The 17,651-nt window shown below is 38.0% G+C and overlaps 1 protein-coding gene across 1 annotated transcript; it reads right to left on the bottom strand.

The window, feature by feature from the left end:
* Positions 1-6,897: 6,897 nt before the first annotated feature.
* LOC306662070 (uncharacterized protein) lies at positions 6,898-17,365 on the bottom strand. Its single transcript, XM_079141551.1, has 4 exons — positions 17,172-17,365; positions 10,551-10,584; positions 9,351-9,623; positions 6,898-6,980 (listed from the first exon to the last, which is right to left on the bottom strand). The coding sequence occupies exons 1-4, from the start codon at positions 17,184-17,186 to the stop codon at positions 6,970-6,972; spliced, it is 333 nt and encodes a 110-aa protein (XP_078997677.1). The 5' UTR covers positions 17,187-17,365; the 3' UTR covers positions 6,898-6,969.
* Between the last annotated feature and the right edge of the window lie 286 nt (positions 17,366-17,651).

The following is a 17,651-nucleotide window of genomic DNA, read 5'->3' as shown; positions in this document are numbered from 1 at the left end:
ATACAAATGACTATTAAATATATGAAAAAATATTCACCAGCTCTAGCAATTTGGTAAATGCAAATCAAAAGTACACTAAAACTTCATCTCACTCCAGTCAGAATGATAGTTATCAAGAACACAAATAATAAATGCTGGCAAGGATGTGGGGAAATAGGTGAGAATGCAAAATGGTATAACCACTCTGGAAAGTAGTGTGGAAATTCTTAAAATCTAGTAATGGAACTACCATATGACCACCTCTCCCATTCCTCAGTATTTATCAAAAAGTATAAAATCAGTATACTACAATGATACAACCACTTCAGTGTTTATTGTATCATATCATAGAGATACAAAGAAGATCAGTGGAGTAGAAGGAGGACAAGGGCAGTGAGGAAGGAAGGGAACTGAAACTGGAGTTTTAGCATGAAGCTGTATTTTCCGCTGCTGGTGTATACCTAACCTGTAGGCCTCTGTAGACCAAAAACGTGCGCAGTTCTTCATGGTGGGCTCAGTTCTCCTGGTTGTAGCAGGTCCCAGTAGCTTACCACCAATTTTTTTCTTTTCAGTTCTTTTCTCACATATTCCAAGAATAAAATCCAGGGACCAGGACGTATAGATGCAAAAATAGGACTGAACACCTACAGGGAAAAAATGACCTGATGTGGGTTGCCCTCTGAGTCTGCTAGTGTAGGGTTTTATATAGCACCTGAATCCATGCTATTGGTCCAAACCTATGATAATCAGAGTTTGGAAAAGTACAAATGCTACTGGTTAGCCCTGCAATCCCATTTAGGTCTGCCTTACTTCCATTTTCTTCCTGCTTGGGAGAAAGCAGGAGCTTGAGGTCTGGAATCCCGCATGAGCAGTGGGGAGGGGTGTGTCTGGAGCTGCAGCGCTGAATGGAGCTGGTGTAGAGTGGGCTACTCCTAGTCTCAGTGGGATGACAGGTGGATGGTCATAGCTCACCTGGGCACTGGATTGTCCTGCCTCAAGACAGCTCTTGCTCTCTGACTGGGCTCCATTCGCCATGGCCACCATTCTGCCTCTGCTTCACTCTGCTGCTCTGCTGCTCTGCTGCCACCTCTCTGCGGGGACTGGTGGGATAGCTTCATGACTTGGTCACCGAGCCATGTCAGAAATGGGAAGAAAAGGAAATGAATTCAACCCAATATTGTCACAGTCACATATAAGGCAAACAAGTAAGAATTTCAGATGTTTGTGTATGTAGAAGAAAGGAAGTTCAGTAGAGTAGAGGAGGGAGAAAAGGGGAAAGGGGAGGAGAGGGGGGTACTGAAATGATGGGGGTACTGAAAGCAAATTTGTTGCATGTTTGATTTTGTCAAAATGAATTCAAATACTATGTATAGTTATAATGCTCTAACAAAGAAAACAGAAACCTGAAATGTCTGTCCTTCTTTTTACCCAGTTGCCTTAGCTACTGAATCATTATTGCCCTCTAGATGCCTCTTTGATTTTACTACTGTGGACTTTATTCTTTTTAGCTGGAAGACAATTAGTAAACTGTCTTTACCCCTGTGCAAGACAAGAGAAAGTGGCCTACTGCCATCCTGAAAGCAGCAAAGCAGGCTTGCCCCAAAGACATGGAGAATGAGATGTCCACACAGAGTTATGACCAAGTTCTTGGACAAACTGATGGACAATTTACTCCATCCTTGCTCTTTGATGTATTTTGTGTATCAGTGAATTAATAACCAACCCAACTTTTTTCACCTATATGAGGCACTTGGAAATGAAAGCCCAGGAACACCACCTCCTTGCCATTTTCTGTGGTCCTGGGTCTCTGCTTGCTCCCATACCAACATTCCCCCAAAGGTCTAGAATCTCAGCAGTACCCCTTTCAGCCCTCCTCTTCCTGGTCTCCCTGAAAACCGGTGCACAAAATGACTGTGACAAGACATGCTGTTGTCACCTTGTCACAAACGTAAGTACAGAATTTCAAAATAATGCTTACCAAAGGTGAAAGGAAGGATATCAAAAGAAAAGGTCAGAAAATCAGCAGAAGTTGATGTGCCATTTTCCATAACCAGGGAGCACATCTATCACATAACCAGGATATTAAGGGTCACAGTGTTGATGATACTACCCAGGAAGGGTAAGATAACCTTCAAATGTGATGCTTCACTTTCACAAATCCCAATGGAAAATGGGGGGCAGGGTGTATCAGACTGCAAATTCTAAAATATTAGTGAATGTGTAGGGTTTTGTGACATGGCAGAAGAATCACTCAGGGTTCCCTAATATTTAAGTAATATAACATTGAGCCCCTTTAAATGTCCCTGATAGCCCTTAAGAGCATCCCCTGTGTGCCATGGTCTTCAATTACACAGGCATCAACAAAGAGGAAGATGACTGTGAATCTGAAATCAGGGCTTAATCATGCTGAACTGTTGAAAGAGGGAAGCTTGAGGAAGTTTCAGGACAGCTTTTACCAACAACCATTTCAAAGAGGAACAAGAGGGGAAAGAGGCTAGGGAATCTAGGGGCAGGTGTGAGAGTGTCAGTGATGTGACACTTCAGATGAAACCATAATGACGAGAGGGAGCAGCCACGATCGATCAGTTGGGTAAGAAATGCCATAGGGAGGACTGAGCAGTGCAGAGACTGAGGGGGAAGTGCCTTTGGCAGGGTGGGATGTGGGAAAGGAGGCCAGTGTGGCTTTAGAGAGGCTGGGCCAAGGTGAGAGAGGAAGGGAAACCCAGGGCCTACTAGCCACACTAGTTGTCCACTGCTGTGGGTCAGTGTTCCACTGCCAATAGCCATGGATAGTGATGATTTCACAGTTTCTAAGCAATGGGACCCATGTCAACTCAGCTGGTGCCTGTGTATCTAGGTCGGTCAGGAGCCTGGGGCTCTGTCCTTCAGAAGGCACATTCTAGAGAATCTGCCTCTGAGCCCATTCCTGTCTTCTTGGCAGAATCCAGTGTGACTGAGCCTTCATACTGTCTGTTGGTCAAGAAACTCATGTATGGATGACTCTGGGGCTGTCCATAGGGCTGCTCATAGTGTCTCAGCTTCATCTCCTACAAGGAGGATGAGACAGACCAAAGGAAAGTAGGTGAGAGTGAGCCAGACAGAAATGAGACTTCCCATAACTAAACCTTTAGAATGATTTCCCTTGAGCATTTCTAATTTCTGCTTCTTAGAAACCATATGCAGATTTGTGTACACCTGGGGATGGGGCTACAGACCTTGGGCTCCGGGATACTGTGTTTGGTAGGAGTCCCCATGACATGTCCACTTTCTAAATTAAGAAGAGGCATTTGAAACATTTCTAAAGCTCACAGGAAGCCATTAGAAGTTCTATGACAGAGGGAGAACCTCTGTAAATCAGTCACTTCAACTTCCAGTGGTGCAGAGTGGGAAATGGTCAATAAGGAAGAGACTTACTAAAATTAAATGCTAAATTAAGTTGCCATAGTTTTTTTTTTTTTAAATTAACATGTATTAGTAGTGCATGTTAGTGGGGTCCAGTTTGTTATTTTTGTACTTGCATCTAGCATGCACTGATCAAATCCAATCTCCTTTTTTTACCCTCCCCCTAAATACACTTCCCAGGCTCTATTCTACTTTCAATTTAACTTTTTTAACTTCTACATATTAGAGAGAATATGCAGTATCTGATTGTGTTTGGCTTATTTCACTGAACATAATGACATCAGGTTTCATGCATTTTGCTACAAATGATAGAGTCTTATTTTTCTTTATGGCTAAATAATGCTGCATTATGTATATATAACATATTTTAAAATCCTATTCATCTATCGATGAGTGCCTAGGCTGATTCCATATCTTAGCTATTGTGATTACTCCTGCAATAAACATGGAACTGTAGGTATTTATTTTTTGTAATTAGTTATACTTGACAGTAGAATTAATTTTGACATATTGTACAGAAATGGCGTATAATTTCTCATTCCTCTGGTTGTACATGATGTAGAATTACACAGGTCATGTAATCATGTATGCACATAGGGTAATAATGTCTGATTCATTCCACTGTCTTTCCCAGCATAGGTATTTATTTTGTATATGCTGATTCCATTTCCTTTGCATGTATACCAGAAGTGGGATAACTGGATCATATGATAGAAATATTTTCAGTTTTTTGAGGAACCTCCATGCTGTTCTCCATAATGGCTGTACTAATTTACAGTCCCACCAACAATATTTAAGAGTTGATTTTTCTCCACATCTTTACTAGCATTTGTTATTTTCCTTTTTGTAATAGCCATTCTAACTGGGTTGAGATTATATCTACTGTAGTTTAGATTTAAATTCTCCTGGTGACTAATTATATTGAGCAGTTTTTCATATATTTATTGGCCATTGGTATTTTTTCTTTTGCCTGCTCAGATTATTTTTCCATTTTAAATTGAGTTACTGTGGTTTTTTGTGTTAACTTTAATTTCTTCATATAATCTGGATAGTAACCCTGTGTCAGACCAAATAGTAGGCAATTATTTTCTCCCATTTTGTAGTTTGCCTCTTCACTCTGTTCATTGATTCCTTTGCTGTGCAGAAGATTTTTAGTTTGATGTAATTCCATTTGTAATTTTTGTTTTTATTTCCTGTACTTTTGAGGTCTTATCCAGATAAATCTTTGCTTGTACCAATGTCTTGAAGTGTTTCCCCTATGTTTTATTCTAGTAGATTTAGAGTGTTCAGTTTTACATTTAGGTCTTTGATCCATCTTGATTTGATTTTCGTGCAAGGCAAGAGATAGCAGTGAAGATTTAGTCTTCTGTGTGGATATGTCCAGTTTTCTCAGCACCATTTAGTGAAGAGGCTATTTTGTCTCTGATATGTTTTTTTCCCCACACTTTTGTAGAGTATGAGTTGGTTGTAGATGTGTGGATTTATTTCTGGTTTATCTTCTGCTCCATTGGTCTGTGTGTCTGGTTTTGTGCCAGTATCATGCTGCTTTGATAATGATGACTCTGTAGTCTTGAAATCAGATCTTCTGATGTCTCCAACTTTGATATTTTTTGCTCAAGAGTTTTTTGGTTATTCAGAGTTTTTTGTGCTTCCCTATGAATTTTAGGATTTCTTTTTCTAGTTTTGTGAAGAATGTCCTTGGCATTTTAATGGAGACTACATTGAATCTGTATATTTCTTTGGGTAGCATTAACATTTTAATGATATTAATTTGTCACATTCATGAGCATGGGAGGTCAGAGGTCTTGTCATCTTTTTCTGTCTTCTTCAATTTCTTTCATCAGTCATTTGTAATTTTCATTGTAATTTCAAAAGATCTTCTCCCTTTTAGTCAACTTTTAAATTGACATTCTCATATGATGTCATATCATATAAAAAATTGATATGATTTTAGCTTCCATTTCATTTATTTATGTTCTGATATTTGATATTTTCTCCTTTCTACTAATTTTGGATTTGTTTTTCATTGATTTGTCATCCCTGAGATGCAGCACTAGGTTGTTTATTTGAAATCTTTCTACTTTTTTTATGTAGGTAATTACTACTATAAACTTTGCTCTTACTACTACATTTGCTATATATCATACAGTTTTGATATGCTGTGCTTCCATTTTCATTATTTTGAGAAACTTGAATTTCCTTCCAGTTTTCTTCCCATCAGTTTTTTAAATGAATGATTGTTCCTTTACAAGTGGGTTGTTCAGTCTCCATGTATTTGTATAATTTCTAAAATTTATTTTGCTATTGACTTATAGTCTTATTTCATTATCATAGTTTTACTAATATACATAGTATATGATTTAAATTTTTTGACTTTGTTAATGTTTTTTTGTGGCCTAATGTATGGTGTACTTTAGGTACTAATGGAAAGTATATTCTGTAGCTGTTGGATAGAATGCCCTATAAACTCCAATATTTCTTTGATGATTTTTTTTGTCTCAATATTCTGTCCATTCATGAATGCAAAGTCTTACATTATTATTGTATTGGAGTCTATCTCTCCCTTCAGGTATAAGAGTATTTATCTTATAAAAGTTTGTGCTCTAATATTAGATGTATGTAGATTTACAATCATTATATATTTTTGTTATATCAGTACACAAATATATAATATTATATAGTGACATTTATCTTTTCAAACAGTTTTTGCCTTAAAATCCTGTTGTAGGTTTCAGTTTGCTTGGAATATTGTTTTGCATTCTTTGACTCTGAGTCTCTGTGTATCTTTATAGGTGAGTTGTTTGTTTCAGGGAAATGCAAAATTAAATTTTTTGCACTCTAACTTTGGGACACTCCAGAGGACTCTTGAACTAATCAAAAATCATGTCTGGAGGTCTCCAAATTCCTTACCTCTTAAAATCCATCATGATGCTATGTTATGCAATCTACTCTGTCTTTAATAAAGAATGGAGAGGGGCTGGGGTTGTGGCTCAGTGACAGAGTGCCTTGCCCATGGGAGGCACAGGGTTTGATCCTCAGCAACACATAATAAACTTTTTAAAAAGATAAAGATATTTTTAAAAAAAGAATGGGGAGTATAGGCTGAGAAATTATAAAGTAAGGTGAAAGAAAAGAGTCAGTTCCAGGGAGAGGCTGCCTACAACCACATGTCCCCCCAAACCTTTTAAATTATTTTGAAAATTTTAAGGATTCTTCATCCTGGGCCACTTCACCACATTTATTATATATTCTTGTTTCTATAAAATTGCAAAAAATATTACAACTTCTGAAAATAATTTTAAATTTTTTCTTTTTATTATGGAATTTGGGGAAGACTGAGAACTATATTTATTTTAACTGAAAACTGGCTTGTGGCTAAAGAAGGAGGGAAGCATGCTGGAATAACCACAAGAAGGTGTCCTGAAGGTTCTCCTTATGTGTACATGGCTCTTAAATGCCAGACTAATCAATACCCCTAAAGAAAGATGACAATCAGAAATTGCATGCTGATTATTTTATTGCTATATTGAAGATATACTTATGACCATATTGTTTCAATGGCCTAATTTTCTGAATGACAGTATCTTCTCATTCATTTTCTGAAACAAACAAACAAGGAGGGAAGGTTATAGAAACGTCATGACAAAGTAGGAAGTTGCTTATCCCTTGCTGGTATCACTGAAGTGAGGCAGGTGAAAGCTCACCTCCTCTTCCTTTCCCCATTTCTTCTTTCAACCTTTCATCACAATTTCTTTTGTTTACACTTTTTCTACATCTAGCTGAAAGCAAGTTCTGAATTGTTGCTTATAAGATTAAGAAAAAAAATATTATTCTTAGGTTGTTTATCTCTTGGTTGCTGTTGAAAATGTTCAAGAATATATTTGCAAAGATGATCATGCAACCTATATCTACAATAGTGAAATAGAAACCAATTTAAATGCCAATCAGCAGGTTTGCTGAAGAAATTATAGCACAATTGCACAATGGAAATTTATGTAATTGTAAAAATAATGGTGAAGAAGGAAGTAAGGAGCAATGAAAGCAAGAAAAAAGAAAACAGCAATCAAGAAAGCAAAGAAGGAAGGGAGGTAGGGAGGAGAGGGAACGAGGAAGAAAAGAAATACATTCAAAGTTCTATATATCTCTATGAACCAATATTGAAGTTTTCTAGGAAATGTGTTATTCGATACACCCAAAACTCCATATAAATTAGGGCATGCTTTGTAGGCAAAAATGGATATCCTTAGATATGCAAACCTATTTCCAAAAGGATGCTCAAAAAAAATGATGATTCTGACTTTTAGTGGGGTATGTGGGACTGGAGGATGAGATATGGCAGTAAGATTTAGCTTTATACTTTTCCCTTCAAAGAGATTACTCTTCAGCTTGAATGTGGATTAATTTGAAAGTAAGCATTTAAAAATCTGGGTAACATTTCAGAGCATAGACTTGAATATCAGTTAGCAGGGATACTGGACCAAGAGCCCTGGTATGAAATGGAAAGGAAGGGTGGTGAGGTAGACACTTAAAGAATCCCTGAGTCTAGGTAAGAGACAGAAGGCCAAGGGGAGGATGCCACTCTGCTTCCACAAAGCAGCACCACTTAGCACAGGTCATCAGAGGGCAAAGGATATTTTAGGGCAAAGTTCCTCAAACTCATAATTACTTTGGCAAGCTTCTTAAAGATAGAGAGTGTTTACTAGGACCCCTAAAGCTTGGGAAGTAATGCCAAGAGTTAATAAATAAGACAACATCAAATTAAAAAGCTTCTGCATAGCTAAGGAAACAATTAGGAATATGAAGAGAGAAACTACAGAATGAGAGAAAATCTTTGCTAGCTACTCTTCTGACAGAAGATTAATGTCTACAATATATAAAGAACTCAAATAAATTTGCACCAAAAAATCATATAGCCCAATTAATAAATGGACAAATGAACAAAAGGACAATTCTCAAAAGAAGAAATACAAACAACCAAGAAATAATTGAAAAAACTGTTCAACATCATCAATTTGTGAAATGCAAATTAAAACTGCACTGAGATCTCATTTCCTGCCAGTCAGAATAGTAGTCATCAAGAATACAAATCATAACAAATGCTGGAGAAAATGTGGAGAAAAAGAAACACTTTTACATAACTGGTGGAACTGTAAATTAGTATAACCACTATGGAAACCAGTAAGGGGGGTTTGTCAAAAGACTAGGAATGAAACCATTATATGACCCAGCTATAGCATTTCTCAGTGTTTACCCTGAAGAATTAAAATCATCACACTACAGTGATACATGCATACCCATGTTTATAGCAGCACAATTCACAATAGCCAAACTAAGGAACCAACCTAGGTGTCCAACAGTGGATGAATGGATAAAGAAAATGTGGTATATGTATATATACACACAATGGAGTTTTATTCAGCCATAAAGAAAAATAAAATTATGACATTCATAGGAAAATGAATGGAACTAGAGACCATCATGTTAAGCAAAATAAGTCAGACTCAGAAGATTAAGGGTCATATGTTTTCTCTCACATGTGGAAGCTAGGGAGGAAAAAGGAAAGCAAAGGCAAGGGTAGATCTCTTAAAAGTCAAAGGGAGATCAGTAGAGGAAAGATAGCAAAGGGGTGGTCAATGTGTACAATTATAATGACAAATAAACAATGTGGGAAAAAATAAAGAGTGTTGCTACCCTCCCAAAGACTATCGGAATAGAAATATTCAGAAATGAGCTGTATGACCAGGTAATAGCAATGTGTCCCCAATTGATTTTTTAGCACCTTAAATTTTTCAAAGTGTGAGAATCAAGTCCTTTATCAGAGATTAAGTTTAAATCATACCTATCACTGAATTTTGGATTACAGAGGTGGTTAGACTTTGAGGAGATTTTTATACTCTACTTTCTTGGAATGATGGTGACGATCCCTGGGGCCTTTCTGGATGAAATGGAGGAGCATTGCTGGTGATTACCTTCTGATTGGGATGGTGCTTCTTGGTGTCTAGGATGAGGAGGGAGAGGATGCAGCTGCTGGCCTCCTTGTTGTGGTGGGCCTTGATGTTGTCCAGGACGAGGACCGTGAAGGTGCTGCTGATTGCCACCTTGTGGTGGTGGTGGTGGTGGTCTCTGCTGTGAATCATCCTCTTCATCTTCATCTCCATTATCAGCAGGGGATCTAGGTGGGTGTCCTCTAGGGGGTGGTCTCTGAGACTCCCATTCAGTGCTCTGACTTAGGTCCTCAACCTCTGTATAATTCCAGCACAGAATAGATGCTCTTAGTGGTGGAAAACTCTCCTTAATGTTTACCTTTCTGACCTTATCATATAACTCCTTTGTCTCAGAACCTGCCTTTCAACTGCCAACTTCTCTGGTGTCTCCTGCCTCTGAATATAGAGCTCCTTAGGATCTGTACATTAATAATATGAAACATCTCAATCTAGGCTCCTAATACTGTGTGTCCTTAAATTTACCAAAACAGGAGATCCAAGATACCTAACAGTTCACAGAGAAAGTGATTATGACAGAAGAGAAACAGAGTGAAAGGATTACTAATATCAGTCATATTGCCAGTTGACAGAGTAATAACTCAATGTAAATGAATCCAAGTCAGGACACCTAAACCTTATGTTGTAATTCAAGTGTGTTGCTCAGAGCTATAAGTAAGAGACAGAAGAGGGAGATAAAGTGATGGCTTACACAGTAGTCACTGAATACCTGGGGCAAATTTTTATCAGCTATAAGGATAAAGCTGAGTAGAAAGCACAGAAAAGAGACATAGACACATATTGCTGGACATTTTATATGTATCCATGTAATTCTAGTAAGAAAGACTGGGGAAGGAAAGACTTTGAGTGACTCCCACTACCATGGTGGAGTCAGAATTAGGGCACATCACATTTCTGTGTTATTTCTCAGAAGTCTCTTCTGTCTGGAGGAACATGGAAACTACTCCCTTTGTCATTGAAGCTAGGCCTCCCTGTTATTCACACTGATTGATGGCCCTGTTCATATTCTCCAGTGTCAAGGTTGGGGAATGTTTGCCTATATTGTTAGGGGAGATAATACACACTCATTCTTAAACATAGAAATGATGGTAATAAGACACTGTAGAACTGGAAAATCCTGAGGAACAGAAGGAGGAGAAAGGTGATTGAGGATGAGTTGGGCCTTACCTGGTATTACAGGGGAAGAGTCTTCATAGCTGACCTCTAGGAAATGAAGCACAGGATGAAGTCACCAATCTCAGTCACAGGATTGGGTCACCAATTTCAAGGCTCACAAATGTCCTTCAGGGAAAGGTGACTTCCAGCCACAACCTGTGCATCCCCTAAGTGAACTCATCAGGCTCTCCCTGTGCTGCAAGGCAGGAAACTGTGAGGGAGTGTCTGGTTGCCATGTTGAGTCAACCGCTTACTCAGACACAAACAAACACACATTTGTTTTCATCTCTCTAGAATCCCTCAAACCTTACTCTTAATTTAGAGTCGGTATTCTGGGTATTTCAATGTCACATTTTAGTATTCTTTTACCCTTTTCCTTCATTAAACCTTTTGCTAACAGTCACATGCTTTCTCAGCCAGCCACAAACATTTGGGTACAACGTTCCACATAGTTCTCACAATGCTTTGAAATAATGAACGTGTTTCAGAAAAATGAGGAAATTGGGCAGTAATGTTTCTCTCTGACTAGAAACTAGGGGGATTCTAATGTATTATGAAATCCCCTGTCTCTGACATAGCTCTGATCTGTGTGTTCCTCCTTACTCCATCCTGCATCCAGTGCACAGCATGACTGTTGACACCCACTGTCTGCTTTGAGTGTGATACCATCTTCACAACTGCCCTGTGCCAACCTTCCCACCTTCACATGCATCCTCCACAATGCAGACAGGTTTTTTTCTATTAACGAAAAACATACCTTGTTATTTGGCTGGTTGACATTTTTTATGAAGTTACAGTTGTACCTTAAATAATATTTAAAGCTTTGATCTAGAATGAGGACTTACTGGTCTTACCTTTATCATAGGAAATCTGCAATTCCTTTTCTCACCTTAACTTCTATCCTCCCTCCCCTTCTTGTCTCTACAGTGTTATCTCTTAGGCCCTGAGTATCATAATACTCACTCTTATACCTTCATTTGAGCTCTGAGCTGGGCTCAGGGTCAGCAAGGTCACTGTGAGCAGGACCACCAGCATCTCGGAGGAGGATCTGCAGTTGCTCCCACGTCTGTGCTGGGGGAAGCCAGCACCTCCCTTTATAAGGAGGAGCAGAACAGTGGTGTCTTTGAGCTCCATGCTGGGTGACCTCACTCCTGGCACACGATTATGCCTTGCATTCCTGATTTCTCTTGGGATTTAAACCCAGCAGGATGGGGTGGGCAGGATTTTGTTAGTGTCTCCTTTCTAAAGGAAAAATGTGTGACATGGACAACAATGTTGAAGGTACATTGCCCAAGTGATCAGCCTATATATTAGAACCGAAGTTCCACCTCTATCTGAACTTCAGTCCATTTGATGAGATTGTAATTCAGTCCTGCACTGTGTATTCTGTGTGTTGCAAGCAGGTGGGGAAGGCAGAGGGGTTTCGATTGTGCAAAGGTGTATATTTTGTCAGCAGTGATCCTGCAGTCAACAAAGAAGATGGTCAACATCTCTGAATACTATCGTAGCCCAAATTCCATCCGTTGTGATGTTTGTGTCTCCATGTGTACAGTATTTAACTGAAGTTTTGATGATTTGGGGGGTCATTCCTGCTCAACTCTGTATTGACTTATGGACAAATGATAACTAAACATTGACCCTCAGCCTATAGAGACCCAGAAAAATTGTCTAGCGTCACTGGGTCTGGTTCTCATTAGAAGCCCTCGGTATTATAGAAATAAATAGTTTGAATTATTCTGTTCTTATTAATATCCTTGGAGTTTACTAGCAAAAATGGCCACAGAAACCCCATGGAATTTCCACAGCAGAGCAACATGAACACATAGTTCCTATGAACCATCATATTCCAGGTGTTTTAGACTTCCTCTAGATTTCTGTTTGCTGAATGTTCTGTAAGATGATTTGGGACCTTATTTCTCCCAAGAAACATTGTCAATTACCCACACTGATAATTCACTGACCCCAATTACACACTTGAATAAGGAAGTGTGTTATCATCATAAAAGTCTTCATTGTTTTGTGCTTGTGTTCTGATTTACATTCACACTCTGTCATTTTCTCAGTTTGGTCTCCAGAGAAAATTTGTCTGTAACACACTGCAGCTCCTTCTTACCATTCCTCTTCTGAATCTGATAGCTTTATGTTCTGAACCAACCCTTATTGTATTTATTTAACATTTTTCATCTGGCTTTTATTCTCTTGCATATTGGAAAAATTCCATTATTTATATAAAAGAATTCTTTGATTTAAATTATGAATACCTTTATTTATGTATTCATTCCAATTCAGGGTCTATTCCAGTCTTCACTAGTTTTATTTCATTTTTATTTCAAAATTTAGTAATAAACTATTGTGTTTCTACCAAGTCATCTTTAGGAAACTGCATTCCTTGGTCTACTTTCATTTGTTGTTCATTTTGTACTATCTAGTAGTTAGTTACATGATCATCCTTTTCATGAGAAATTTACATCAATTATTAAGCCAGTTGCATGTCCTGTGTGATTGCTCAGCTTATTACAGGGCTGGTGGTCAGTTGAGCAGAGTTTGGTAAGGCAGGGAGGGCCATGTGACTGGAAACCCTGAAGACAAGCCCCTATCCAGTGTCGACAATTGGGTCCCATGCTGTGCACCTGCATGTGTTCTAGCCCTTTCTGCAAGGATGCAGAAACTATTTTAGGAAGACTTCCTAAATATGAGGTTTGTTGCAGATGTGACCTTGCAGGCGACCAGGCAGATGGTGTGTTTCCCAGGTATAATCATGTATATACTCTAAAAGGGAGTATAAATGAAATTGCAATTCTTCACTGGCTTTGTAATTCTTCCAAGTGTTACTCAGTTTTGTCCCTTTTCCTGACCTTCTCCAATATCAGTCATGAGTGAAAGAAATTAGTGTATTGTGAAAGAAAAACATTACCTACAAACCCACAATACACAACCAAAACAGTGGTTAAGGAAGATTCAACAGGGAAGTCTGTAATGTGGGAAGGGTGGAGTCAAAACAGCCAATAACACCTTGGCAGGCAGGTGAGGTGCCTTAAGGTGAGTTACAGACTGCAAGCAACCCACTTGCCTTGAATGGGTGTGTTAAACTTAGCTGTCATTAGTAGAATTCTTGATTTCCATGTCTTAATTCTTGTTTTATTTCATCTTAGTTTGTTATGGATGCCTAATAAATTTCCAGAATGAAAAGTTAGCCTTTTACTTCTTTTCACATTTTTAATTGGTACATTATAGCTGAACATAATGATGAATTTGTTGTTACATATTTGTACATGTGTACAATATAACAATTTGGCCAATGCCCCCCCCATTCTACTATAGACTTCCCCCTCCCTTTCTACTACAGAAAGATAACTTATAAAAGACAAGTGGGGTTAGGAAAATTTAATACCCATATGGAGAAAAATGAAACTAGATTTCTTTCATCTTTCAGAAAAGTTAACTCCAAGTGACTCAAAGACCTAGTAATTAGACCAGAAACTTTGCAATTGCTAGAAGGAAACTGAGACTCAATACTGATTTTCTTTCCAAGATCCCTAAACCTCAGGAAATAAAATTAAGACTCACCAAGTGCAGTGGTATCTATTAAAAAGCTTCTTCACAGCAAAGAAAACAGGTAAGAGAATGAAGAGAGGAAACTACAGAATGGCAGAAAATCTTTGCCAGCTACTCTTCTTCCAACAGGAGATTGATATTCAGAATATATGAAGAACTCAAAAAGCAACACCAAAAATCCAAGTAACCCACTTAATAAATGGGCAAAAGAACTAAACAGACATTTATCAAAAGAAGAATATAAATGCCCAACAAATTATGAAAAAATGCTCATCATCCCTAGCAATCAGGGAAGTGCCAATATAAACTACATTAAGATTCCACCTCACTCATTAGAATGAAAATCATCAAGAATAGAAATAATAATAACTGCTGGGGAGGATGTGGAGAAAAAGGTGCACTCATAAATTGTTAATGGAATTGTAAACAAGTACAACTACTTTAGAAAACAGTAGAGATTCCTCAAAAGATTAGGAATGGAATCATCTTATGACTCAACTATCTCACTCCTTGATATTTATCCAAAAGAACTGAAATTTTCATACTATAGTGATACAGCCACATCAATGCTTATAGCAGTATGCTTCACAATAGCCAAGTTATGGAAACTGCCCAGGTGCCCATCAACAAATGAATGAATTTTTAAAAATGTGATACACACACACACACACACACACCATACACACACACACACACACACACACACACACACAATGGAGTTTTTATTCACTCATAAAAAAGAATGAAATTATGAAATTGCTGGTACATGGTTGGTACTAGAGAAACTAAGAACTAGAGAACTTATTTCACTAAGTGAAATAAGCCAGACTCAGAAAGTTAAATGTTTTCACTTGTATGCAGAAACTAGAGCAAAATAAGTAAAAAAACAAGAACAAAAACACAAAGAAGAAAAGCAGGTGTGGGGTACCCAATGGTGAACAGAAGGGAGAACAATGGAGTAAAACAAGAGCATAAAGGGGGAGGAAACAAGGAAGGGAAAAAGGAGGAACTGTGGACTGAAACTGGTCAAATTATTCTGTAAACATACATGAAAATATCACAGTGAATTTCACCTTTGTGTATATCTGTATATCTATACAGTGCCAATTAAATAATAAACAAATGGAAGGAAGACCAGCAGTAGAAGAAGGAAAACAGGAGGAGGGAAGAAAGGAGGGAAAGAGAAAGTACTGGGGATTGAAATGTAGCAAATTTTATGCCTTCCATGTATGATTATGTCAAAATGAACCCCAATATTATATATGACTAGAATGCATTAATAAAAACAAACACTTAAAAAGTTTTGAGACTGAGTGAAATTAGCAGCAAAATTTTGTTTTCACACAGTTTGGAGCTAGAAGTCCAAGACTCAGGTGATGGCAGATTTGGTTTCTTCAGTGACTTCTACTTGGCTCCTTAGCATCAGTCACCTCTATGTCGTGTGCTCAGGTGTGACCATTCTTGTGCACATGCATCCCAGCTATCCCTCAGTGTGTCCAAACCGTTTCTTCTTATGAGGACACCTGTCATCTCAGATTAGGATCAACACTAACAGTCTCTTTTTAGTTTAAGTATTTATTTAAAGGCCCTACCTCCAGATAGTCAATTCTGAGATTGTGGGATTAGGGTTTCAGCAGAGAACTCTGAGAAGGGAGAAAACACAGTTCATGATACCTCCCGATGCTCAATGACAGTTATTTCACTAAATTATTTAAATCATAGGAGTCTCTCTGTTTTTTACTCCAGAGACACTATACATTTCCAAATCCAGTTGGTTTTACATTCCAAGTACATCCCAAATGTGATCTCTTGCATAATCTCTACTCTAAGTCCTTGGTTCAGGCAATGGTTCTCTCTTTCCTATTAACATTCTACCAACCAATACGCTACATGGCTGTGTATAACAAAGAACATTAATCCAGCCTTATAGTATTTTCCATTTCATTGACAGAACCATGCTATTAGGTAACCTGATTATCATAATTCCCTCAGTGTTACAGATGAGATGGTGGGATACTGGCTAAAGTGGTATAAATGCCATTGGTGGGTGGGCACAGTGGTACTCGCCTATAAACCCAGTAACTCCAGAGGTTGAGTAGGAGGATCACAACTGAGGCTAACTCAGTAACCTCAGTTACTTAGCAAGATCCTCAGGAACTTAGCAAGACTCAGTCTCAAAGTACAAAATAAAAAATAGAAAGGGCTGTGAATGTATATCAGTGGTAGAGGTCCCTGGTTTTAATCCCCCATACTGACCCTGCAAATAAACAAAGGTCATCAGTGTCTGGGAGGCAGCCTGCCTTTCTGCTGCTGGATTTCAATGCTTGCCTGCTGTTCATTTGCTCAGAAGTTGAGAAAGAATGAGATCCAGAGAACAAGCAGAAGTACTTATTTCTGGAGATATTTAAGAGGAACATTTCTAAAGTATTAACCAGTGAGTTGAGAAAAATAATCTCTTCCTGAATAATTTAGTTGTTTTAAATCATAATCACATTTACCCAGATATCTGATATTCTAATTATCCTCCCCTTCTTACAAAGAAATCATATGCATTAGTTCTTCCTTTTAAAAACATTATCTAAAAAACTACTAAAGCTTACGCTTTGGGTTCCCTGTGCAGGTTTTAGCCAAGTCAGGATGTAGACTAAGTAGAAGAGATTTAAAATCTCCCTGAATAAGCAGTGGTTCTATGTCTGCCTCTCCTTTTCTCAAGCCTTCAACTGTTTTTTCACTTCATGTCTCTTCATGTCTGCTATTTACCCATGATATTATAAGATTACAATGCTTTCTGCTTGATGAACAGACTTTGGTAGTTTGTGGGGTATCTGGGATTTTGGTCCCAAGAAGGCTTCGTCCTTACTTAAAAAGGCAAATTTCTAGAAAATCTGATTCTTAATACCCAGATAATAGTAAATTATATTCTAACACTGTTCTAAGTATATTGGGGAACTGCATTGCATTCTGAGAAATCTCAAAATTGCATTTTAATGTTGAGGTTTCTATTAAAATGGGATTAGTTGTATGGCTTTAATTTCTTGCTCTGCTGTTAATTGTCTTTGTAGAATATGCCTCCCTCACCGAATGGTGTCCCATGTCATTATCTGCAGTGCTCCAATCATCCAGCTGTAGAGAATGGTTAAGGTTAGATCTCTTTTCTTTCTTTGATAACCCCTGAATTATCAGGAAAATCTCATTTTTGATTACAAGAGCAACAAAATAGTCTCATAGTCCAAGTTTGTTATGAGGTTTCTGCTAGTGTATCAGATCCCTGCCTTTTCCACAGCTGTTTTCCAGGAGAGCAGTTCATACTGTTTTAATAATCACCAGATTAATAACTCTTTGTTTAAAACTTCTTGAGGGTGTTCAAAGAATGCTGGACACATTGTGACTAATGTTAAAAATGTTTGAAAACCATTTTTTTTTACTTGGCTGCCCACCAAACTAGCATCTCCTCAGGAAACAATGGGTCCATCTCAGTGTACATTTGTAAATATTCTCTCTCTTGTCCATAATTTCTTACTAGCCATTCGATACCTTTTTATTTATTTATTTATTTTC

Source organism: Sciurus vulgaris (assembly GCF_902686455.1).
Source record: "Sciurus vulgaris genome assembly, chromosome: 5".
NCBI classification, from domain to species: Eukaryota; Metazoa; Chordata; class Mammalia; order Rodentia; family Sciuridae; genus Sciurus; species Sciurus vulgaris.
The sequence above is the reverse complement of the archived record's forward strand: the minus strand, read 5'-3'. Positions and strand labels throughout refer to the sequence as shown.